The 25,405-nt window shown below is 36.3% G+C and overlaps 1 protein-coding gene across 1 annotated transcript in view; it reads right to left on the bottom strand.

Annotated features, from left to right (window-relative positions):
• Positions 1-5,494: 5,494 nt before the first annotated feature.
• LOC133533746 (histone-lysine N-methyltransferase trithorax) overlaps positions 5,495-25,405 on the bottom strand; it is a 39,532-nt gene continuing 19,621 nt past the window's right edge. Inside the window, exons 9-13 of the mRNA XM_061872782.1 lie at positions 14,541-24,179; positions 14,227-14,450; positions 7,861-7,988; positions 7,252-7,442; positions 5,495-7,164 (exon numbers count right to left, since the gene is read on the bottom strand). Coding sequence (XP_061728766.1) covers positions 6,991-7,164; positions 7,252-7,442; positions 7,861-7,988; positions 14,227-14,450; positions 14,541-24,179 — 10,356 coding nt within the window. The 3' untranslated portion in view covers positions 5,495-6,990. The remainder of the gene's footprint in view (positions 7,165-7,251; positions 7,443-7,860; positions 7,989-14,226; positions 14,451-14,540; positions 24,180-25,405) is intronic.

Raw genomic sequence — 25,405 nt, 5'->3', positions numbered from 1 at the left:
AATAAATAAAATAAAATGTATAGACAGGTCATAGAGCTATGCATTGTAAAAGTGGTGCTTTTAAAGCAATCAATATAATAATTTATAATAATATTAGGCAAAATGGCATTGTGTACTTTAAAAATAAAAGCGTTATTTTTAACACAGAAAATAATGTCAAGAGCAGATGTTTATAATTACGCTTAATACGAAGCAGATGTTTACAATTAGTTAGGAGATATCACTTAGTGATATTTTGATTCTAAGATGGTTATTGTACAATAAAATGCACAATGCACATTAAACAAAGAATTGTAGAAATCAATCCTATAAGATAGTCTCATAATTTCATTATCATTATCAATATTGAGTCAAGTCTGTGAAATATAAGGCAAATTGAAGAACAAAAAAACATTGAAAATTAAATTTTGTTGTTAGTCTCTTAATTTAAGTAATATTTAAAAAATTAGACGTTATTTTTATTGATTATAATTCAATGTAAGCTAACTTCGACTAACTCCTGTATCAAAATGTAAAAAAAATTACGACATCTTATTTTATGAAAAGAAAACCCACTTAATTATATTAAAGGACGAGATTATTCACTGGACTACTGGTACGAAACGTTTTTGTTTTCTATAGCTAACGAAATTGTATGTTTAAGCATAGTTTATCGTCCTATTAAAGGAAAAATCACACTGTACTTTAATGAACGAAGGGTTTTCAATCCTAATTGTCGTATTTATTCATTTAAATTGCCTAAAATTTGAAAAGGGGATTCGCTTTTAAAAACATCTTATTTTTCAAAAGTATTTATTGCTAAGGAAAGCCCTTAAAAGCAATTCCCCATTTCATTAATGTACAGTCATCGTCATCAAATCGACAAAAATGACGTGATCACAATGTATTCAACACTATCGATTCGATGTTCTTGACTTTGAATGTATATATCGACGCTATACTTACTCATCCTCGTATCTATATATTAGATACGTATATCAGATACGAGTTTGAGTAAGTATAGCGACGATATTTCATAAATGGTTTTGGAGTCGTTTACTGTAGTTAGATACTTATAATATTTTAATGTACAAAGTTTCATTTCAACTACTTTTATCTGCGCTATTATTTTTTTAACTATAGAAATACTTGTTGACACAATTATTTTACTTTAATACTGCTATTGATAGATGCAATATCATTAACCTTTTAAATTAAAGCCTATGGCATCCGATCCATTCATTAATTCTATTATTTGCATATTAATGTATTAAAGCAACTAGGAATACCTGCCCGTGGTTTCGCTAGCGATTAGCTGGATAATGTGATGAGCTCCATTCAAATTGTGATGAGTGCAATCAGTCTATAAATGCGTAGTCAACAAAACGACAAAACAAATTAATAATATAAAAAAATTAAACTGTTTGATATTTTTCCGTCAATAAATTGTTAATAGCAATAATGTGCTGCAATATTAAAGCTGACAAAATGTGCATTTTCTGCTAAACCGTGCAATGTAACTGGGATTGTTCAACAACCGCTCGTGCTCCATATACTCCCCTACGCCTCCGCTCTCGGCACTCCCGTACACCAAATAACTTATATATACACACGTCAAATATTGTTAAAAGTACATCTAAACTATGACTACAATAAAACAGTTTGTCACTTAACGTTATTATTCAATTCAATTCAAATATACTTTATTCATGTAGGCCTAGCAACAAGCACTTATGAATAGTAAGACAGTATTACATATAATTATCTTAATCTAATTATCAGAGCAATTTATTGATGTTGTAAATATTATTCCATATATAATACTAATGAATATAATTCATAGATCAAATTTAATACTAAAACTTTCACAAAATACAGTCATACAAAAAAAAAATGTATAAAAAATACTTGTCTAGATTGTTTCTAGAATAAATTCTAAATGTCAAACAATATAATAAAAACAACAAAGGAAATACATGCATTGGAATATCCATTTCATCATCATTATTCAAATATAATAAATAATTAATCATTTCGAATCACAATTAATCCCACGTTGTTTTATCATTCATGTAGTCTTGTGTGGTATAATAAGCTTTAGAAATAAGTTTACGCTTTACATGATTCTTAAATTTATTAATTGGTAACTCAGTAATATGGTTTGGAAGTTTATTATAAAATCTCACACAATTACCCATGAATGATTTTTTAATTTTATGGAGCCGAGTGAAGGGCACGGCGAGCTTATGTTTATTTCTAGTATTAATATTATGAATGTCACAATTTTTCTTAAAATCGGCAATATTTTTATGCACATACAGAATATTCTCATAAATGTATTGACAGTGCACTGTCATGATGTCAATTTCCTTAAATTTATATCTCAGTGAGTCTCTATGGTTCATTTTATATATTGCTCGAATAGCCCTCTTCTGCAGAACAAAAATGGTATTTATCTCTGAAGCACCACCCCACAGTAAAATACCATATGACATAATGCTATGGAAGTAACTAAAATATACTAATCGAGCTGTTTTGACATCAGTTAACTGACGGATTTTGCTTACTGCAAAAGCTGCAGAACTCAGTCTATTCGAAAGAGTAGCAATATGGGGACCCCACTGGAGTTTAGAATCTAAAGTTATACCGAGAAAAACTGTACTATCAACTAGTTCCAATTCCTCATCCTTCACAATGACACTTGTTTGTACATGCCTTACATTACTAGTGACAAACTTAATACATTTAGTCTTATTCTCATTTAACAATAAATTATTAACATTGAACCAATTTACTACTTTAGAAATAGCATCGTTTACATCATTGTAAGCTTGTTGCTGTCGTTTGACTTTGAAAATAAGTGAAGTGTCGTCTGCAAACAATACTATATCATGGTGGGTCTTTACAAGGAATGGCAAGTCATTTATGTAGATAAGGAACAGGAAAGGTCCCAATATTGACCCCTGTGGTACACCCATAGAGACCAATGACCCCGGTGATCGCTGTCCATTCACATCGACCCTTTGTATTCTACCATTTAAGTAGGACTTAAGTAAATCCAGTGCCGCTCCTCTAACTCCATAATAGTGTAGTTTCCTGATTAATGTTTCATGACAAACGCAGTCGAAGGCCTTAGACAAATCACAGAAGATACCTATAGCATCTCGTGACTCCTCCCAGGCATCGAAGATATGCTTAATTAGCTCAACACCAGCATCGGTTGTCGAGCGACCCCGTGTAAAACCAAACTGCTTATTATGCATTAAATTATTGACGTTAAAATGTCGTACTAATTGAGAAAGAATTAATTTTTCAAAAATCTTACTGAACGTTGGTAGCACAGATATCGGTCTAAAGTTAGTGGGGTCAGAGTTGCTACCCGATTTAAATAAAGGAGTTATTTTACTATGTTTCATTAAATCAGGAAACTCGCCGCAATCAACACTGTTGTTAAATATAATTACTAAGTCAGGCGCTATAATTTCTACTAAGGATTTGACAGCATGGACAGAGACTCCCCAGAGGTCATTCGTTTTTTTGACATTAACCGAATTAAACGCCTTTACTACATCGGAAGTACAAACACGTTCAAAATGAAAATCTCCACAACACTCTGGAGCGTTATCTTTTAATAGAGTAACAGCGGATGAGGGTGATGAATTTAAATCCTTAGTTGTGAAAACTGGTACGTCAGTGAAAAAATTTTCAAATTCTGTAGCTACTTCTAAATTGGAATCTATAATTTTGTTATCAATATTTAGTTTAAAATCATTCACTCTGTGTTTCGAGCGACCAGTCTCCACATTGATTACTTTCCAGGTTGCTTTAATAATGTTGGGACTATTTTTTATTCTTTGACTTAGATAATTTCGCTTAGCTATATGACAATCTATTTTAAACTTTTTCGAATATTGCTTGACATGTTCTTTAAATTCATCACTCGTGTTAAACCGCCGTTCCTCATACAAGGCATACAGTGCACGTCTTCGTTGATGTAAGTCCGCAGTAGCCCACTCACTAAAAACTGATGCACCACTAACTACGACCGATTTTGAAGTAAATATCGCATTATAATGATCCATAAAAGTGTGAAAGAATGAATTATACATACTATTTGGACCCATATCGGAAGACAAAAAGGGTAGCGCCTGAACTAGACTTTGCTTCATTCTTTCTACGCGGTCCGAGGTTACTGGTACAAAAGTTATTTGTTTTCTCAAAGTATTTTTCCTTAATGTCTCAAATACCATTAATTGACCTAAGTGGTCTGATTCTAAATTACTGATAACTTTTTTAGTAATAGGAACAATATCAGTGAAAATATTATCTATACAGGTTGCACTAGTAGCAGTCACTCTAGTAGGCTCCATAAACATGTGGTTGAGATTACCAGATTTGAATAGATTCAACAATCTACAAGACATTGTTGAATTTTCCAAAATATTTACATTAAAGTCGCCGCATATAAATAATTTCTTACTAGAAGATGATATTTTAAGTAGCACAGAATCCATTACACTTTCAAATATTTCAAAATTACTTAATGGCGGCCTATACACACAGACAACAATAAATTGCTCCAATTCTACTGCACTTAGTTCTATAGTCCGTTCAACAGACATGGATACAATATCCTTACGTTCCTTAAATTTTAACTGACTATTTAATATAATTAACGACCCACCATGTATGGAACTAATTCTGGTGAACGAACTTCCCACCTGATGATTATTAAATTGAGGCATTAATTCATTATTTGTTAACCAATGTTCAGTAATACATAAAATATCAACATAAAAATCGTTCATAAAAAGTTCAATCTGTAAATCTTTTCCTCTAATACATTGAATGTTTTGATGCACCAGGTGGATATACTTTCCATGTTTACAGTATTTTTCATTATATTTATTTAAAACTAAATTGCCAGAGACAGAATCTTTTGTCTTAACAGCTAGTTTAAATCATTGGTTATGACTGGAACCAATTCCAAGCTCACACTGGGCTGCTCAATAGGAGCAGAGTTGTCTGCCAAATTCTTGGCAGAAATGTCAAGTAAATAGGATAGCGATAAAGCTATTTGTCTCTTGTAATAATTTGAAAGGTAACACTTACCTTTAGTCAAAAACACCATAGGCATATGGTATTTACTAACAAATTTGTTAGTGTCAATATTATTTGAGATAATTATGACAAATATTATGACAGATAATTTCTCTTATTTACAAATCATTTCGCTATACAATATCCATTTAAAATTACTAAAAAGTAACATTGTACTTGAAACTTCGCTACCCTTTTGAATGTACTAATTTATTTTTATATCCCTAATTACCTCAGTTTATTATGTACATGTAATTAGTCGAAGTGAAAAAAACATTAAAACAAAATTGAGGAACAAATGTACACTATCTCCTATGCACTAACCATTCTCCGTGCCCGGGTCTGTATCTGGCAGGCCCGTGCTTGAACGTATATCACATCAAAGTACTTTAGGTAGATACTTAAGCCGTTCGCGAACCTTTAAATCGATTTATAAATAATAAAACTTAAAATATATTTACACAATGGATAAACTTATCACAAAATAATATTTTGAATCAAAAATAAGTCCAACTTATTATATAATCCAACAATTCTAAACACTGGGTAGATTCAAGAAAGAGATCATAACAAGATTCATGAAAAACTTTCAACATGTACAATTTACATTGACAAAAAGTCCGTCTTCAACCAACATATGAGATGGCAATCATTAGATCAAATATGTGAATATGACTTTTCTCACATTAAATACATAAAATCTGTATTCGACCCAGTATTTCTATCTCAGTCTAATCATTTTCATCCTTTTTGCAAACAGAGTAGGAATATAATTAGATGCATGTAGGTTCATTTCACTCTATTGGGGCCCGGAATTTTTTTGAACTGCTGCAACACACATATCGATGTATAAAGTCGACAAAAGAAAACGACAGGAAGTTTTATCTGGCAGTTAATTTATTTGTTAATCAGATATTCAACACTTTACTTGGACATTGTGAAACAGGCCTTTAATATTTTCCACAGAGATAAGGAGAGAGGTTATGTCGACTTTTTTTTGCTAGATAAAGTTCAAGGTATAAATTCTACCCAGTTGTCTACATCTTAATGTTTGAGGCATACCAGTATTTTATTAAAGGTACCGGCAAGAGGGCTATTAATAGACAGTCACCAGTGGTGACTTCCCACATACATATAAAACTGCTAATGAAAATACCATTAATATCAAGCACCCACATGAGTACATGAGACGACACCTTACTAATAATGTATCGATGCATCAGGCAGTTCAAAGGTCCCACAAAAAATCCGTGCACCTAATTATACCTCACTACCGCAAACGTACAGTCAGCATTAATAGTAGCGGATGAAACAACGCGCCAAAAGTATCTGACATTCCAGATAACTTTTCCAAATTCGGATAAATCTCTAAAATTCATGTTCAATATGTGTATATATTTTACAGTGTTAATTGTTCTACATATGGAACCATTTCTTACTGCTTAGCTGTTACAGAATGATACTTTTGAAGCGTTGTTTGATCCGCTACTTTTGATGCTGACTGTACAAGCATAGCTTCAAATTCAATTTCTTATTCATCGCGTTATTTCGAGATCAAACGAATTTCCATCTTTTTAATTTACACTTTTCATTAGTCCCAATAGTGATGTTAAAATAGTCACTAATTCCTCTATATTGTATTGTGCTATGTCTAATTCAAATATGTACTTTAAACATTATGCTAATTAAAGCCGTTACGGCTTGCTTGACAACAAATAAATACTTGATTGTCAGTTATAACAATTATGAATTTTAAAATAGTATCTTAGAATTATTATAATGGTTCGTTGCACACATTTTTAGTTTTGTCAACTCATACTTCACAGTAATTATAAGCTACAAAACACTTTCCCATAGGTCAAAAATAAGTACATCATAATTGACACAAATGACCACTCACGCTTTCAATTCTCAGTTTAGGTATTTGCGGCATTTCTTGGCGCCGCATGTGCAAGGTATCTTGACCTCTTCGAATGGGAATTTGTAGTCATAAGTAAGTTCTTCACCAATACTGATGCGTCGCAGTGCAAATATCAAGATGTGTTTGTGGCCGTGGATGTCTACGACGCGTGAGTAGCAGTTTGGCTGAAAGCATAAAAGGTTTAATTGTATATAAGAAAAAGTTGAGTTCAAGTTGTTAACACAAATAGATAAAAAAAAATATATACTTACATCACAAGAATGATTTATAAATCTCGCAGCATTTCCTTTAAGAGTGGCATCTACCACCAAGTTGTCGTCGATGCGAAACATATAGCAGCCGCCAACGCCGCGACGTCCACTCATTGCCTCGTACCGTTTCTCGCGTTGATCGGCCAATACAGCACGAATCACTTCACCGGCGTATTCAATTACCATATCACCTGTAATTGATCAATGAGGGAATCCATATATTATATTTGTTTCATTGCTCTTAATATAATGCAAAGATATTTTAATAAGATAAGATAGTTCTTTATTGTACAACCGTGTTACAGAGGTGTTATGTAATTACATGTGTAAGTTTCAATGCTAAATCAATTTGGGTATACAATATACTTTTAAAACTAACTTAAAAGTAAGAAACATATCATATCATATCAATCTAGAGTATACGATATCATGACGAATATAATTCAATGAAATCCTTTAGAGAATAGATTTCATTCTTAATAAGCCATTTTTTTAACTACGCATAATTCTATGTCATCTAACATTTTTAATTCATCTGGAAGCTGATTAAAGACTCGAATGGCAGTAATGCATGTGGTATCTATACCTATATATATAGTTATCACATACCTTCTTCAATCTCCCGTTTGCAGAACAAGCCTCGGCCATGAATGTGAGACCTATAAACGCCGACTGATGCCTTTGATGTTTCCTTTAATTGTCTGAATCGCATGGCTGGTGGTAAAGTTGCTAATCGCCTGAAAAAAAAAAAAAAAAGTAAGTACCCAATAGTTGTTTAAAAGAGATCGCCGAGAGATGCATTTCATGTGATCAATATACTGTTCTTGGAATGAGGCAATATCGTACTACAGGGAGGGCCCGAATAACTTAACCAGCAACTAACCCAAGACTCCAGTGCTATTTATTTGAATTAAAAAGTATTTGCAAACCAACCTCTGTAGGTACCGGCAGTTGACACAAGATATAATAAAAACTTTTTACAAAAAAAAGTAAACAGACTTCAAAAAGAATGAAATAAATTATCCTTTTTGAAGTATATGCGTTACCAACTGATATGTTTGAAGTCGGTGCCAAGCCTCACCGCCCCTTCAACCCCCTCGTTAAGCCTCAACCCCCAACCTCAGTCCCTCCACCCTCATCGCCCGTGGTCTTCATAATCAGTAAGTAGCCTTACCACGAGTTTGACACTGACATATTCGATAGTGTAACTTACTTTATATGTATTAGCTCATACTAGCATCGTATTAGTACGAGTGAGATCTATAGAAAGTAAGTTACGAACACGTCAGCTAAGATGTAGAGTCAGACTCGTGGTAAGGCTACAGTTGCAGTACATCAAATTGATAGTTTTCGAGAGGAGATGCTCGAGTTGCTTAAGAAAACAGTCATATTACCATACATGTGCCTTTAAAAATTGAGGAGTTCCCTCAATTCCTCGTGGATTCCATCATCAGATCAGACCAAAAATATTATGGGACCATCTTGGAGGTAACTCCTTTCAAACAAAAAATAAATACAGAAATCGGACCACGGGTGTCGGAGTAATCGGTGAACATATCGGTGCCTTTAAAAATTGAGGAGTTCCCTCAATTACTCGTGGATTCCATCATCAGAACAGATCAAAATCATTATGGGACCATCTTGGAGGTAATTCCTTTCAAACAAAAAAAAATACTCATATCGGACCATGGGTGTTGGAGTAATCGGTGAACATATTGGTGCCTTTAAAAATTGAGGAGTTCCCTCAATTCCTCGTGGATTCCATCATCAGATCAGACCAAAATATTATGGGACCATCTTGGAGGTAACTCCTTTCAAACAAAAAAAATACTCAAATCGGACCACGGGTGTCGGAGTATTAAAAAACCAGCATCATTATTATAAAAAAAATATCATCATCAGATCCACTTCATCAAATTGATGATTTTTGAGAGAAATTGCTCGAGTTGCTTAAGAAAACACCCAAATCACCATACACGTGCCTTTAAAAATGAGGAGTTCCCTCAATTCCTCATGGATCCCATCATCAGATCAGAACCAAATTAAAATGGGACCAACTTGGAGGTAATTCCATTCAAACAAAAAAAGAATTACTAAAATCTGATCACGGGTGTCGAAGTAATCGGTGAACATAGATAAAAAAAATAGCCACAACCGAATACAGAACCTCCTGCTTCTATTAAATTGAAGTCGGTTAAAAACCTAAGTGAAAATGATGTATATCCGTGGCAAGGTTTTTTTTTTTATATGTATTCAGTACTGGTTACTCCAGTTTGGCGTGTGGCGACAGATATTTTAATTGTTAATATATTAATAAATAATATTAATGTTATTATATTCAAACGCCATTACGGTTCCGCGCGACGCGAGCGCGGTGAACAAGAACTTGCCTTATCGCTCGGTTCGCTTCGCCGTAGATCGGCGGCCCGAGCGTGCATTCGTGCGCGCTCGGAAATCCTAGTTAGTCGGCAGATATCCACTCTCGAGGCTGGACGCATGCTCGCGCCGCCCGAGTAACGGTTAATGCTTACGCACCGACTCGCTTACATTTGGATTATATTCGGTTTGCGCTGCGCGCCGAATAGCGCTTATAAATTTAGTTCTTTTTATGTACGCTATCCTTATGTGCTTTTTCTATCTCCTGTGCTTACTTTAAGTTTCTCTTCAACTATACTGTGCTGTGCTTTGTACTCTTATTTCTTTTCTTTGTGCTTGTGACTCTTGTGTGCCGTTATTGACAATATATATAATTAGTGTGGAAACTAGCTGGTTTTACTTCTCTCATTAGGCTAGTTCACCACATAATTGATGACCCCGACGTGATACGGACAGTTGTGTAACGGACATTTTTAGATATTACCGTGTAACCGGTGTGACCAATTATGTGGTGAACTAGCCTAATGAGAGAAGTAAAACCAGCTAGTTTCCACACTAATTATATATATTGTCAATAACGGCACACAAGAGTCACAAGCACAAAGAAAAGAAATAAGAGTACAAAGCACAGCACAGTATAGTTGAAGAGAAACTTAAAGTAAGCACAGGAGATAGAAAAAGCACATAAGGATAGCGTACATAAAAAGAACTAAATTTATAAGCGCTATTCGGCGCGCAGCGCAAACCGAATATAATCCAAATGTAAGCGAGTCGGTGCGTAAGCATTAACCGTTACTCGGGCGGCGCGAGCGCATGCGTCCAGCCTCGAGAGTGGATATCTGCCGACTAACTAGGATTTCCGAGCGCGCACGAATGCACGCTCGGGCCGCCGATCTACGGCGAAGCGAACCGAGCGATAAGGCAAGTTCTTGTTCACCGCGCTCGCGTCGCGCGGAACCGTAATGGCGTTTGAATATAATAACATTAATATTATTTATTAATATATTAACAATTAAAATATCTGTCGCCACAGGCGCATTTATTGTTAACCCTTAAATGCATAGAGTTGCCAAATGTCTACAAAGCATTAGACAGCTCACAGATTTTAAAAATCTAATAATAATATTTAGACCTTATTTATTATTTTGATCGTAAATGAATACACTTTCAGATGTTTTATTCAAACTGCGCAGTCGGGCCACGCTCAGTGTAGGGTTCCGTAGTTACTCTTCCGTCACAATAAGCGAAACTGGAGCTTAAAGTATAGTAAATTGTTAACCAAGGGATGAAACGGTACCTTTCACCCGAGTTAAACAAATAGGCAAATTTGCATAATCAGTACCTAATTAAAGTAACTCTTTTTACTATGAAGGGAAAACTTTTCGCGATAACTCAAAAACAGCTAAACTGATCATGTCCGCTATAGTTTTCAATAGTTTTCATTTAATGTCTTTCTTAAGCTCTACTTCCACGATTTTTTTCATATTTTTTGGACCTATGGTTCAAAAGTTAGAGGGGGGGGGACACATTTTTTTTTTCTTTCGGAGCTATTATCTCCGAATATATTCACTTTATCAAAAAATGTTTCTTGAAAACCCATATTACTTTTGAAAGACCTTTCCAACGATACCCCACACTCTAGGGTTGAAGCGAAAAAAAAATTTTCACCCCCACTTTACGTGTAGGGGAGGTACAGTCAGCGTCAAATACTTTGTAGCAGTCAAAGTGGCCAAATAGTTCGGTACACCATACTAAATATATTCGTGTACCGAACTATTTGGCTACTTTGGTTGCTACAAAGTATTTGACGCTGACTGTACCCTAAAAGAAATTAATTTTTTAGATTTTATTGTACGACTTTGTCGGCTTTATTGATTTATATATCCATGCCAAATTTCAGCTTTCTAGCACTAACGACCACGGAGCAAAGCCTCGGACAGACAGACAGACGGACATGGCGAAACTATAAGGGTTCCTAGTTGACTACGGAACCCTAAATAAAAGCGGCCAAGTGCGAGTCGGACTCGCGCATGAAGGGTTCCGTACCATTTGAGACGTATTAAAAAAAAATCTACTAGCTAGATCTTGTTCAACATTTTACCACTTTGGACACACATTTTACCACTTTGGAAGTATCTCTCGCGCAAACTATTCAGTTTAGAAAAAAATGATATTAGGAACCTAAATATCATTTTTGAAGACCTATCCATAGATACCCCACACGTATGGGTTTGATGAAAAATTTTTTTTTTAAATTTTATGACTTATTAAAAAAAAAACTACTTGCTAGATCTCGTTCAAACCAATTTTCGGTGGAAGTTTGTATGACAATGTATATCATATATTTTTTTTAGTTTTTTCATTCTGTTATTTTAGAAGTTACGGGGGGGGGGGGGGGGGGGGGACGGACGACGACACACATTTTACCACTTTGGAAGTGTCTCTCGCGCAAACTATTCATTTTAGAAAAAAATGATATTAGCAACCTCAATATCATTTTTGAAGACCTATCCATAGATACCCCACACGTATGGGTTTGATGAAAAAAGATTTTTTGAGTTTCAGTTCTAAGTATGGGGAACCCCCAAAATTTATTGTTTTTTTTTCTATTTTTGTGTGAACATCTTAATGCGGTTCATAGAATACATCCACTTACTAAGTTTGAACAGTATAGCTCTTATAGTTTCGGAAAAAAGTGGCTGTGACAGAATCGGACAGACAGACGGACATGACGAATCTATAAGGGTTCCGTTTTTTGCCATTTGGCTACGGAACCCTAAAAATTACATTAGTTTTAAAACGAAATGGCGGAAAATAAGGAAAATCTCGAAAAGTTGGTGATTTTTAGTATGTGATGTAGGCGGTTTTTTTCGGGGTTTGCAATTATTTTATATTTAAAATCATTATCATAGGTATATCACAAATAGTGTACCTTTCTGATAGTAGTAAGATTTTTCATATAACTCTTACTGAAAATTATATATTTACATAAATATGACTTAGCCTATGTAAATTTTAACACTGATTTAGCAGTAAAATCGATGTTTTATTATTTTTCCCAGAATCAATAAGCAATTATGTAACACATTAATATCAGGCAAAAAGAAAAAATCATGCATTTAAGGGTTAACCCTAAATATAATTGTTTTACGTGTTTTACGTTCAAAATATATGAAATAAATCGTAAAATAAAAGATTAGTAAATACTTTTAATGAAAACTATAACGAACATGATCAGTCGAGCCGTTTTTGAGTTATTGCAAAAATCTTCTTTTCTTAATTAAAAGACGTACAAAGCGCTTCGAAAGTACTCTACTCCCTTATGCTTATAATGTACATGATACTTACTAATGAATAGCCGTCGTTTTGCCTGTTTTGACAGAATGGTAACTACAAAACGGAGCATGACCCGACATGCTCTTGGCCGTTTTTTTTTTTCGAATTCGATTAATTGTTTCCAAAAGTTTTCCAAATAGGTGACATACCTATTTCGTTAACAAATTTTGTTAATATAATTATAATAACAACAAACAAGCTGTTGAAGTGACAGAGTATAGTTACTATGTAACCTAATAGTACATTACTACAGAGGCCGGGACGAAAGGGGTTGCCGGCCGAAGACATATAGACGGCAAAGCGAAGCGAAGCCGGATAGGTCTGAGGCGGGCAACCCCATATTTCCCGCCGAGGGATGTATAGTACTTTTCTCAAACATGCAATGAAATAATAATAAAAATAGGATGATGATGATGATTGTTTCATGTCCTAATGTGATAGGTTATTCAGTGGGTGGGGTATTGAAGGGGAACAAAATGATTATTTAGGCGCTACGACGCACGCCATTACGCGTTTTTCCTTTTTTTTCTTTGTGATTTATTATTATTACTTTTGGGTTTTCCTAAAGGGGGACAAAAATTCGATTATTTTTGCGCTACGACGCACGGTTAGAAAAAAAAAGGAAAAAAAAGAGGACTTTGCCGGCCTGCAAGATATGTATGAAATTCCATTAACGACCTCTTGTCCTAGCCGCACCTGAAACGTCACACTTCGCAGCCTATTATAAGGAACATAACATCAACATTTCATTGCATGTTGAGAAAAAAATATAAGATTTAAATTAGAAACATAAACAATGGAGAAAAACGGTGTATTCCCTCTGTATTCATCTGTGCCCTCCCCCTGGCCGGTGGGCGGGCGATGATGAATTCCGAACCGTCCCCAGCGGTGACAGATTCGGAGTAGGAAAACATTGTGAGACCCATGTTAGACCTATACAATAGTAGTTTATGTGAATGCTACATAATAAAAGGCATTAAAATATACGAGTGTGGGTTTAAGAAACAAACGAAGTGAGTATAAACGACTGATATTAGAATAGAGGTCAAATCGATTTGTTTTTTTTTTTCAGAGATCTTCCAAATTTTAATGTCATAACCAAATCGATTTTGATGTAGTTATATTATGAAGTAATTACAAAATAATAAACTTGTAACAAAACAGTTTATTGTAATGTTGGCCATTATTTACGTATTTTGAAGGCATCATAGAGGGTTTATGATATGTGTATAGATAAAAATATTTTATTGATCGTTTTATTACCTCGAAATAGAACTTTCTCCATCTTGGCTAGTTAATGGCGGTGGTTCTTCTCTGAAAGGTGACGCCATCCAGCTAAACATATCATGGCTTGCTTTACGGGCTATTGGACCAGTACGCGCACTGCCCCATGGACTTTCTTTAAACCCCTCGCTCAAGTCTAAATCATTGTCCCAGCTGTTAAGGGGACGACCCTGTCGTAATTTGTATTTTGTGCACCGACTCGCCTGAAATGAAAATAAAAATTGTAATATACTCTTTGTAGCGTAAATACATCCTATATATTTGAATACCGTGAACAAATTATATTAACTTACCCCAGGTAGTTGTTCAATAAGGTATTTTAAAGCATTGTTGTTCAGTCCGAGTAGATGGGCGCCAGACAGAGTAGATGGCAAATTGTACTGAATCAGAGGTAAGCCTGATTGCTTTCTTGCATTTTGGACAGCCTCTATTACTTTAGCCCAGAGGTCAGTAAGCGAAGTCGACGAGTAATTAAATCCATCTTCCGATGTTACCTCGTATATTAATTTAGGCCCATCGTCTTTCGGTGGTTCTGGTGTCGATTTTTGCAACGAAACCCCTTTATTCTCCTGGCCTTTAACTACTTTATTCGGTTTCTTAGTCGCAACAACATCACTATCGATTTTTCTATCATTAATAGGCCTTTTTGTAACTTTGCATGGTCCACTAGGCAACTTGTGTTGCACAGGAACCTTATTAGTGTCTTTTTCTTGTAAAACTTTTGGTGGCTCCACTTCTATAATTTCAGTATCTAAATTTGGTAACGACGTCATTTCAGAAGTAGTTTGTCCAGATTCGATAATGCTATTCTGCACCACTATGGGACTAACAGAACTATGACTAGCTTGTTCTATTTCTGTTGAGAGTTGGATGGCGCGAGCGGCATCCATTTCTTCTTTTTCTTTGTTCGCTTTTTCTAGTTCCATCATTCTTTTTGACTCTTCTATCGCCTTCTCCAAATCACTGTCAATAGTTTCATCTTTAATGTTAAGATCTGGCATGTCATGGCTAACTGTCCTTTGTTTATGTACTGCAGATGTTTTAGTAGATGTGCTAGTACAATTCTTTGACGATGATTTACTTTGGCCATCACGATGCAAAGGCAACACTCTATTCATCGGCCTCATAGACATCGGGTTGACGACGTTAGTTGGTATACCCGACTGTTGAGTGGGTGGAGCTTTTGGCAATGTAATGCTAGATGAATTTTGTGTTGGCAAGCTAATAGTGTTGTTAGGTACAGGTATACATATCATATTACTGTTTCCACTTTGATTTTGTAACATGCTAGCACTAGATTGAAGTGGGAAACTAATATCTGCAGCGGATTTTGATGCAATCTTTGGATCAACGAGATTGTTCTGTACAGTAATGTTAACAGTGTTATTACTCGAATTAACATTTATATTCATCGGTGCACTGTTTGGTATAGCTTGGAATGGTACATTAATCATAGTTCCACTACTTTCATTTTTCTGTTGAAATGTTAGAGGATCAGGAACACTATTACTACTGTTGTTAGTTACTACGCGTATGTTGTGTTGCTGTGGTACATGTTGGTTCATATTATTATCTAGGGTTGCATTAGACAACCTATTCCTTTCTGGAAGATTAATGACTCGATTATTTTGAGTATTCATTTGCATGAAGCCCATTTGACTGTTCATTGAGATTGTGTGATTTTGCTTATCAGTGTTCACAATATTAACTTTGGGGCTGTCATTACTTGCCAAATTGGTGTTTGTTGGGGGGCCCATGATATTCTTGCCTCTCAAATTGTCCTGACCGAATTTATCATTTACTGGTATATGCGGCCGACTTAGCTGACTGTCGATGTTGGCGATTTGATTAGGTGAGTTGTTCGTTGTATTCATACTGCAGCTATTTATATTAATTTGGGCGTTATTTACCTGATTACCCAAAATTTGGTTTTGGGTGCCCGAGGTGTGAGATTGTGAATTATTCATCATCATGTGGTTAGGATTATTTGGCATAATATTGTTTATATTGAGTTCTGAAGCGTTGTTGCAATTCATTAACATATCATGGTTCATCATGGTGTTTTGGGTATTCACCCCATATATACCGTTGTTGTTCATTATATTATTATTCGACATATTCGAGTTATTAACGCCCATACCGTGAATGACATTGCTGGTACCCAAATTCATATTGTTGCTTGTCGACATGTTTGAACACAATTCGAATGTGGACTGATTGTTCGAATATTGCGTATTGTTGCCCGAGCAACTACCACTACAAGGGTTCGAAATCTCATTCTTGATGTCTGGTATATTAGGACCATGTATCATTGAATTGTTCATCTGGAGGTTGGAGTTATTTCCTATTTGCATACCGTTATTGTGCATATTACCATTATTCATGTTGTTAATTTGATGCTGCATCAGTGAAGGGTGATCCATGGAGCTCCGGTTATTGGGTATTTGATTCATGGCGTTAAGATTTTGCATTACAATCGAACTGCTGTCATGTCTATTGCTGTGCAGATTTGATATCGAACTCGAGTTATCTATTTGATTGTTAAGACTCATATTTGATGCACCACTTGACATATGGTGCATATGCATGTTATTATCCATCTGTTGTCTGTTATGAATCTGATTAGGCAAATGTTGGTGCATTCCCATTAAACTGCTATTTTCAATGTGAGCGCGATTGTTTTGCATCTGCATCAAGTTAGGGATTTGATGTTGGTGATGGTGGCCGGCATTTTCCATTGGCCTATTTTGCTGCATAGCCATTTGCTGATTACTTTGCATATTATTGCTATCTATTTGGGGCCTGTTACTGTTCATATGGTGATTTATTTGCTGCATACTATGTAGCTGTGAATTGTGCATTCCATCCATAGATCTACTGGTATGCATTTGGTGGCCCATATTGTTAATGCCATGTGGTTGCATATTTTCAATAACCATTCTATTATTTTGCATATTGTTTAAATTCTGCATTGATGATGACATATTATGCATGTGATTCAAATCATTTGCTTGTCTATTCATATTATGATTATTATTTATACTATGCATATTCATTGAATGGTTTATTAGATTATTATCAGGAGTGTTGCGATTAGAAAGCATGTTAGTTTGACTGTGGGATTGTTGTCCAGGGGAAATATTTTCATGGAAGGATCTGTTCAGTGATCCTTGGTTTAACTGTTGCAATTGATTACTGTTATCCATTTGCCTAGCATGTTGAATTTGTCCGTTCATTATGTGTATTTGATTAGAATTCGAAAGCTGAGTATTTTCATGTGGAATAATTTGCATATTACCATGTGGTAGGTTTGACGTATTTATCGAAGCATTTATTTCATGTTGCTGGTTATTTTGGTGCATGGCACTTTCATTGGTTACAGTTGAGTTTAATCTGTTATTGCTTATTTCTTCACATACTATATTCATATTTTGGTGAGTATTATTGCCAGAATTTAGGATTGGCAATTGTCCATGGGTAGCATTTGGACTTGTACACAACTGGTTGGTACCGGAAACTGAAATAGTGTTCTGGTTATGATGCATTTGAGGTCGCATTACAGTATGTGGTATGATGCTGATAGCTGATGGGCTTCCCATAAGATTGTTTATGTTACTCGCTACCTGGCAACTATTCAATTTGTGTATATTCACTTGATTATTGCCAGTATCCATATTTTGTTTGTTTTCATTAGTTCCCATGTTCTGGAAAGCTTTTTCGCTCTGAGAATGTTGCTGCGAATGAGATGCCATTATCTCTTGGGAAAAGTTAATATGTCCTCCTTCGGCTTTAGATAAGGCATTGATTTTGCTTAATTTCAAAGACGTATCAGCATCAAAGTTGCTGTTCATGGCTGAACACGGAGGGTATATATTTCCAGCCGTAATTTGAATTACGTTATTAGATGTTGAATGAGACGTGTGATGGCTCACGTTTACAGTTGATTCAAACTGCTGAGAATGTATGTTCAGACCAGAAATTGAGCTATTATTAGACATTGGTACTAAAATATTCTGGTTGACTTTTTCAGATTCATTATGTGCTTGTGGTCTACACGTAAAGGAATTGCTGATATTGTTGTGCATATTCATTGTAGGTGCGTTGGCATTGCTTGTTTTGGCAGTCATGTTCTGTAATTCTATCTTGTTATCCGCGCCGCTTATTGGAGCCAACTGAGTAAGTTGCTTCCAAGGTGTGGGTGACTTTAAGCTTTGGGTTACACTTATAGTGGGCATACTTGATGAGTTTGAAATTTCTTGTAGGTTACCACTTATCTCTATAACATGTGAATTTTCTATTTTCATGTTATTCTTATTAATTGAAGGAGCTATTGAACTTGAAACAATAGGTTGCGATATGGGAATCGATTGTATTGAAAACGATGGAACTGAATGTGGCACCGATTGCGAAATAGCCATAACAGGCTGTCCAGTCGAGGATACTAAAGTGACACTTGGTGACATTGAAACATTATTTGGCTTGCACAAATTTGAGCGCTGGAATTGCTGAGGAGTACTAGAAATTGTCATTCCGTGTATTTGAGAAGTAATAGGATTTATATTTTGTCGCCCTGTTATAATAGTCGGACCAGCATGTGAACCCATTGACAAAGATACTGGACTCATTTGTATTACTTTTGGGGTTTGCCGGTTGGCGTTATTGTTCGCTATCTTATCGGGTAGAGGTTGAAGAGTTAAATTAGGCACTGGTGTTTTAACCTTTAGTGATTGTGGTGATGACTGAACAGTTTGCGCTGTAACCACGTTTGCCGCCGACGATGCTGCTTGATTGACGCCGTCGCCCACATTGTTTACGACGACATATCCAGTTGGAACTTCTACTATGGGCTCTATTTTACTGGCTTGAAATACTTGTGTCGTAGTTGCAGAAAAACTACTGTTTTGAGCAAGTACTCCTTGCATTGCCGTTGATACGAACTGCTGAGAAGACATCACGGTGTTCTGTACGATTGTTTCCAGACCATAATATACAGGTTGTGTTGTTGTTAAATACATGCACCCTGAAGGATCAGTAACCATTTCCAGGGTAGGAGTCGATCCCAAAATAACTTGATCATTGCAAAACTGTGGCAACAAAGTTCCTTGTGGCAGTATTGTTGCACCTGGTCCCGAAGATATTAATGTATTTCCTTGCGATTGTATAGCATTTGGTAATATTGTGTTCTGACCATTTCCAATTCCACTTTGCGGTACTACAGTCGCGCCTCCTGCTTGTAGAGTATTATTAGGAAGAAGAGTGGCTGTCTGCGACGTCATATTTCCAGGTGTGAGACCTTGAATAGTTCCCTGTGGTATAATCGTAGCACCGTTTTGTGTATGTATCGTTTGTGGTAAAATGGTCGGACCGTTTGGTCCCTGAGAAATTATACCTTGAGTCTGTAAAGCTCCTTGGGGCAAAATCGTAGCACCTTGTTGAATAGCTTGAGGTAATATACCAACATTGCCTTGCGGCAGTAAAACTGGGATACCTCCACTAGGTACTGCAACCAATCCTCCCGATTCGGTTTGTTGTATTTGAAATGTTTGAGGCATAAGTCCACTTTGCGAGATAAATTGTGTTGGTGTGGTTTTAAAATCGCCTTGAGGTCCGATTGTCGCAATGTATTGCATGTTCTGATTTTGTTGTTGGGACAAAGCTTCAACATAAGCAGACATTATATTCTGATTAGCAACTGGTTGCACAATTATTGACGGCTGGCCAGACTGGTTATTTGTCTGTAATTGAATCACGGTATTACTGGCACCAATTGGAGATTGATTGATAGTAGTAAATGTCTTTTCAAGTTTTGTCTGCCTTTTGATTGTAGTAGGTTTTGGTATTGGTCGTCCTCTGCCACGGTTGGTAGCTTGAAAAATAGGCTTAGGCTGTACTGGTGCTGGCTGCTTTTTAGGGGATTTTTGAGGATTGCCAGGCAAAATTATGTGTTGTTTATGTGTATTTGGAGATGTTAGTCTTTGGGCAGTCATTGCAGGTACAACTATGGTAGGATTTCCCTGGATTTGTGGTCGAATCATTGGTTGAATATTCTGTATGATTGATGCGTTTGGCATGCCTTGAATAGAATTCACAGGTAAGGTAAGGGATGATGCGCTGGCCATATTAGGAAAATTGGCAACTTGACTTTTGCCCTGGACCATAGTTGTGATATTTCCCTGGTTTGATGGTATAGTTAAAACTTGATTCGAGTTTGAGGAAATTACTTGTATGCCTCCTGCACCTGACAGAAGTTGTGCCATGTCAGTTCCACTTTGGATTTGCTGTATGTTCGAGTTTGTATTCCCAGGCTTCACGCAAATATTGTATGGAAGGACACCAGGTTGAGTGATGATTTGTGGTGCCATAATTTTCTGTCCGCCTGCTGAACTAGTTTTAGGTGGTAGTAACATTTGTGGTGTTACTACAATCTGAGGAGATGATAAAACTTGCTGATTAGCCGACACTTGAACATTTGTGGATTTGCTTTGATCGAAAATTACTGTTCCTGATTTCATCTGCTCTGTTATTGTCATAGTCATTTCATTTGCAGGACCAGGTGACGGTGTTTCAACTATTGTGCCATTAATCGTGATCTGCCTTGTATTGATTGAAGTTCGCCTGGCAGATATACTTTCTGCTTTTACAGTATTTTCTGTGTTACTCACTACACCTGTATGTATAATCATGGGTTGAGCAAAAGCACCTTGAAAAGCATTTTGAAGTGTTGTCAATGTTCTATTTTCAGGTGATTTTGGGTTCTCACTCTCACTTTCGCTCGTTGACATCATGTCACAGGATGGCACATGCCTTTCATAGGATTCCTTGTTTCTATACGTGCACTGACATCTGTCACATCGTACCGGCTGTTCTATTTGTCCGGAAATACCAGATCCATCATCCAAAGGCCTCATAATTAGTTCAGGCTGTCCGCTAATAGAATTTCCGGCAATAGTTACAGTATAAGTACTTTCTGAACCACTTGCCCTGTAGAGAAACTGGTTTGTTTGATTTCTCATACTTTCATTTCCTGGATGATCTTCAGCTCCATCCAATTGTGATATTGGAGAAAAGTCATCGTCACGAGGACTGTTTGGCCGCGAACTGCAGGTACTTTCAGATCCTGACCAGTCTGCTGTACCATCTAGTTGCGATATTGGACTGCATTGTATTTTTGTATAAAAATCTATAAAACCGGCAGCGTAATAGCCATCAGATTTGTCCGATTTATCGTTTTTACTTTCGTCCTTTGGTTTGGGTGAAGTAGCGCGGTAATTGATACCACTTGTATGTGGTGCTTCCTCGCATATCGAACTGCCATTGCTGCTACTACTGGGCTCAGATTTCACTTTCTTATCGACAGCTATAGAATCGATTTCTTTAATAGGTTCTAAGGCGTTATCTACTGTTGTCACTCTTTGAGCTGAGGTTGGTTTACCTGTGACAGTGGAAGTTTTTTGATTGATTTTGCACCGTTTAATAGTAGATGATAATAGACTTGTATCAAATTTGTTATTCCATGTCAGGCTACTTGATCTTTGTTGTCCTCTGCCAGTTGATAAACTTTTTAAATTATGGTTTTGTAAAAGCATCTCTGATTTACTTCGTTTTAATTCCTTACTTCCAGATTCCAATCGCGCGTTAAGTAATTCATCAATGAAGTCTGTTGTTGATCGTGCATCACTATTTTTGTCATCCGATTGACCAATAGCGCCGTAGAACTCATTTTTCAAATCCATTGCAACAAGGTCTTCATAGGACATCAATTTAGGAAAAATGTCTTGCATTGAAATGCCGTCTAAAAGGTCGTGATTAAGGTCTTCGAATATAGCATCTTTAAGTTCAGGTGGTAAAAGATCTGCTGTATTTTGAGGTTCTTCTTCATCTTGTTGCTCTTGTTTACAGACATTATCTAACAAGTGCTCAACGACTTGCTTAACAGCCAAGTCTTCTAAAGTTAATGCATTACCAAATTTAATTGGAGATTTATCATTTTTAAGCATAAAAGCTGGTTTTGCCGTTCCCGTTTCCAGACTTTGATGCCAAGCGCCTATTTCAGCCATAACACGATCTACGACATGCATATCTGTTGAGTGGTCTACAGTTATGTTTACTCCAAAATCAAATCCGGGCATTGGTTCAGCCAAAATTAGTTTGGTTTTTATATTGTATCTCACTATCTTTAAGGGTTTTTTACAAGACCAAAACAGGCGAGTACATGAAAAGTCAACAGGCATCAAATATTCATCATAGTCAGACACAGGGGGTACTATCTTCCCAAGATTATTAACGGTCAAGGACCCCATTAAAAATTGGACTTTTTTAATTTCACTGTATCTCTTCTTCTTTTTGTCAAGTTCTACGTAGACTGGCCTTGTAAGCTCAAAGTCGGCGTCTTTTTGTAGGCTTACTTTTGGAACATCTTTACCATGTGTTGGGCAAAATACTCTTTTATCGTCCATAAAGGCACAATTTTCTCTCCGTGCACATGCATAGTGATATGTTTCGCTGCAGTTCTTGGCACAGCAGCCGACACTAGCACCTTTTATTTCACAGGCAGCACATTTAATCATCTTTCCTCTTGATATGGCTGAATGGACATTTTGTAAAGAGCCATCAATTTCTTCAAATACTTCCGCTGACCAAAGGGCACAGTTAGCATGAATCCAATCGTTTTGTCCACAATATAGTAATCTCCCTTCCTTTGCAGGTGAACCATCTCCAACAATTTTGCAAAGCACACAAGTCCTTGAATCAACAACAGGGTAAAATTCCAATAAGTCTTCATCTTCATTATGACCTTCAACCTCTAATTTTGGTACAATTTGGTCTATTGGTCGTTCAATGGACAGAGCAGCTACATCAGCATGCTTGTCATCAGTCATTTCATGATCTTTCAGGGATTCTGTATCTTCCTGTTCTCTTTCAACTTCCAAATTCGGTTGAAGACAGTTGTTTTCACAGTCAAACCATGGAAATGTTTCTGAGAATAACTCCTTGTATATACGTTTCAAATCTTCATTGATTGTCCTGTTAATAACTTCTCGCATATCATGATTAAAATCTTTCAAGGAAACATATTCATCACTGTTAACTCTTTTTTTTATATCAAGCAGAGATGGTGAAACTATTCTGCTTAATTCGTCAATATTAGTAGCAAGACTGGGCGTACTTGGATTTCGTATTACAGCTGGGCTTAATTCTTGTTCGCTACGTGCTTGCATTACACTTTTTGCTGGTTCATCGTCATCAGAAATAGCCTCATATTTGTCATCATGTACAGTGGTCGGCAGCATTGTTGTTGCCTTTTCCGTTTTCTGAATAGGATTATTTTCATGGACCTCAACACAGGGGGTATCAAATTCGGTTTTAGTACCAAAAAGTCCAGTAGTAAAACATATCTCCTTGTTTTGCATAAGAGGTTCTTGAAGATTGACAACTTTGTGCAAAGGGTGGGGAATCCCTTCTTTTTCCATATCGTCTTCGGCTAGTAATGACGAGCAATGCCATATTTGAGACGACCGTAGATCGTCAGATTTCTGCATAAAGTTATTGCGGCGTCCTCTTGATGAATTTCTGTATACTTTAGTCTCAGAAGTATTTTTCAAATCGTCATCAGTTCCACCGAAATGCAATTTTCTTATCGCTTGTGGAGACATAATTCGGTAAGGCTTGTTAGGCACAGGAGTATTTTTGTGCGGCGTTAATTTAAGAAGTGCGCACGCCTTTCTATTTTTTGCCAGAAGCTTTAATAGATGTAATAATCTTCCCTTAAGGTGTTCAGTCAGCATTTTCCTCCAGGGCGGGTCATTGGGCATACACTTACAACAGATATATTCAATAGACGGTGGTAGAGCTGACAGAAGCTGGTACTCCTCTCCTGATAACCCCTCACAGCTGGCATGAACCCATCGCGCACACCATCCGCATTCCATCATCTAAAAAAGAAATAGAATAAAAGAAACAGAATTTTTACTTAACAGTTTTTTTTCGGTATTTTATTTATTAAGCTCGTCACAGACAAAGCGATAATATGCAAAAAGATATCTTTTAGGAAGGCATCATAACCCTTAAATGCATAGTGTAAGATGCAGCCTACACATCAAAAACATATGTATGATTTTATACATAAGTCTTCTTCCTCGCGTTGTCCCGGCATTTTTGCCACGGCTCATGAGAGCCTGGGGTCCGCTTGACAACTAATCCCTAGAATTGGCGTAGGCACTAGTTTCTACGAAAGCGACTGCCATCTGACCTTCCAACCCAGAGGGTAAACTAGGCCTTATTGGGATTAGCCCGGTGTCCTCACGATGTTTTCCTTCACCGATTATGATTTTTTACATAAGATTTTTTTTCTTAGTGCACCCCTAGACCTTGTAAAGAACCTACGTGCCAAATTTGGAATGTCTAAACCAGCTGTTTAGGCTGTGCGTTGATATGTCAGTCAGTCATTTTCTTCTTTTATATATTTAGAAGAAGAAGATAAATAAGATATAATATATTTCTTCCTATACGTTATTTCAATAGCAAAACTAATTCATTTTCTGATTTTATTTAATTAAGTTTACGCAATATTTTAATTTATAAAAATTACTTTTGTTGTAAAACGAACGAAATCTCGGAAAACTTAGAAAAACCCAGAAGTTGATGATTTTTAGTAAGTGGGTTTGTAATTAATTTGTATTTAATAACTTTATCATAGGTTTAGCACAAATAGTATACCCTTCTGATGGTTATAAATGGAAAAATGGAAAATTTTGTATTTACATAAATATGATTTAGCCTAAGCAACTTCTAACACTGAGGGCCTACCACGAACCACATTCGGCGTGTTGCATCTCTGTCGCACTTGTAAATTCGTATGTAAGTGTGATAGGGAGGCAACACGTCGAACGTAGTTCGCGGTAGGCCCTCTGATTTCGCATTGAAATGTGTCGATGAGTTTTATTTTTCAAAACATCCGGGTTCGATTTGCGAGCTGAGTACAGGTTTTCTTTTAAATGTATGAATGCAGTTTTTCTTATTATAAAAATCGGTGAGATGGTTCCTAAGAACAGATCTTCGTTTGTCTTATAGTTTCAGACTTACCTATACTGACCGATCTAAATGGGCCATCCTGTATAGCTCGGTATATTACGATATATTTTGGTATATTTTCGTCCTT

This window comes from Cydia pomonella, chromosome 2 (assembly GCF_033807575.1).
Source record: "Cydia pomonella isolate Wapato2018A chromosome 2, ilCydPomo1, whole genome shotgun sequence".
In the NCBI taxonomy this organism is placed as follows: Eukaryota; Metazoa; Arthropoda; class Insecta; order Lepidoptera; family Tortricidae; genus Cydia; species Cydia pomonella.
Note: the sequence above shows the minus strand (reverse complement) of the source record. Positions and strands in the feature narration are given on the sequence as shown.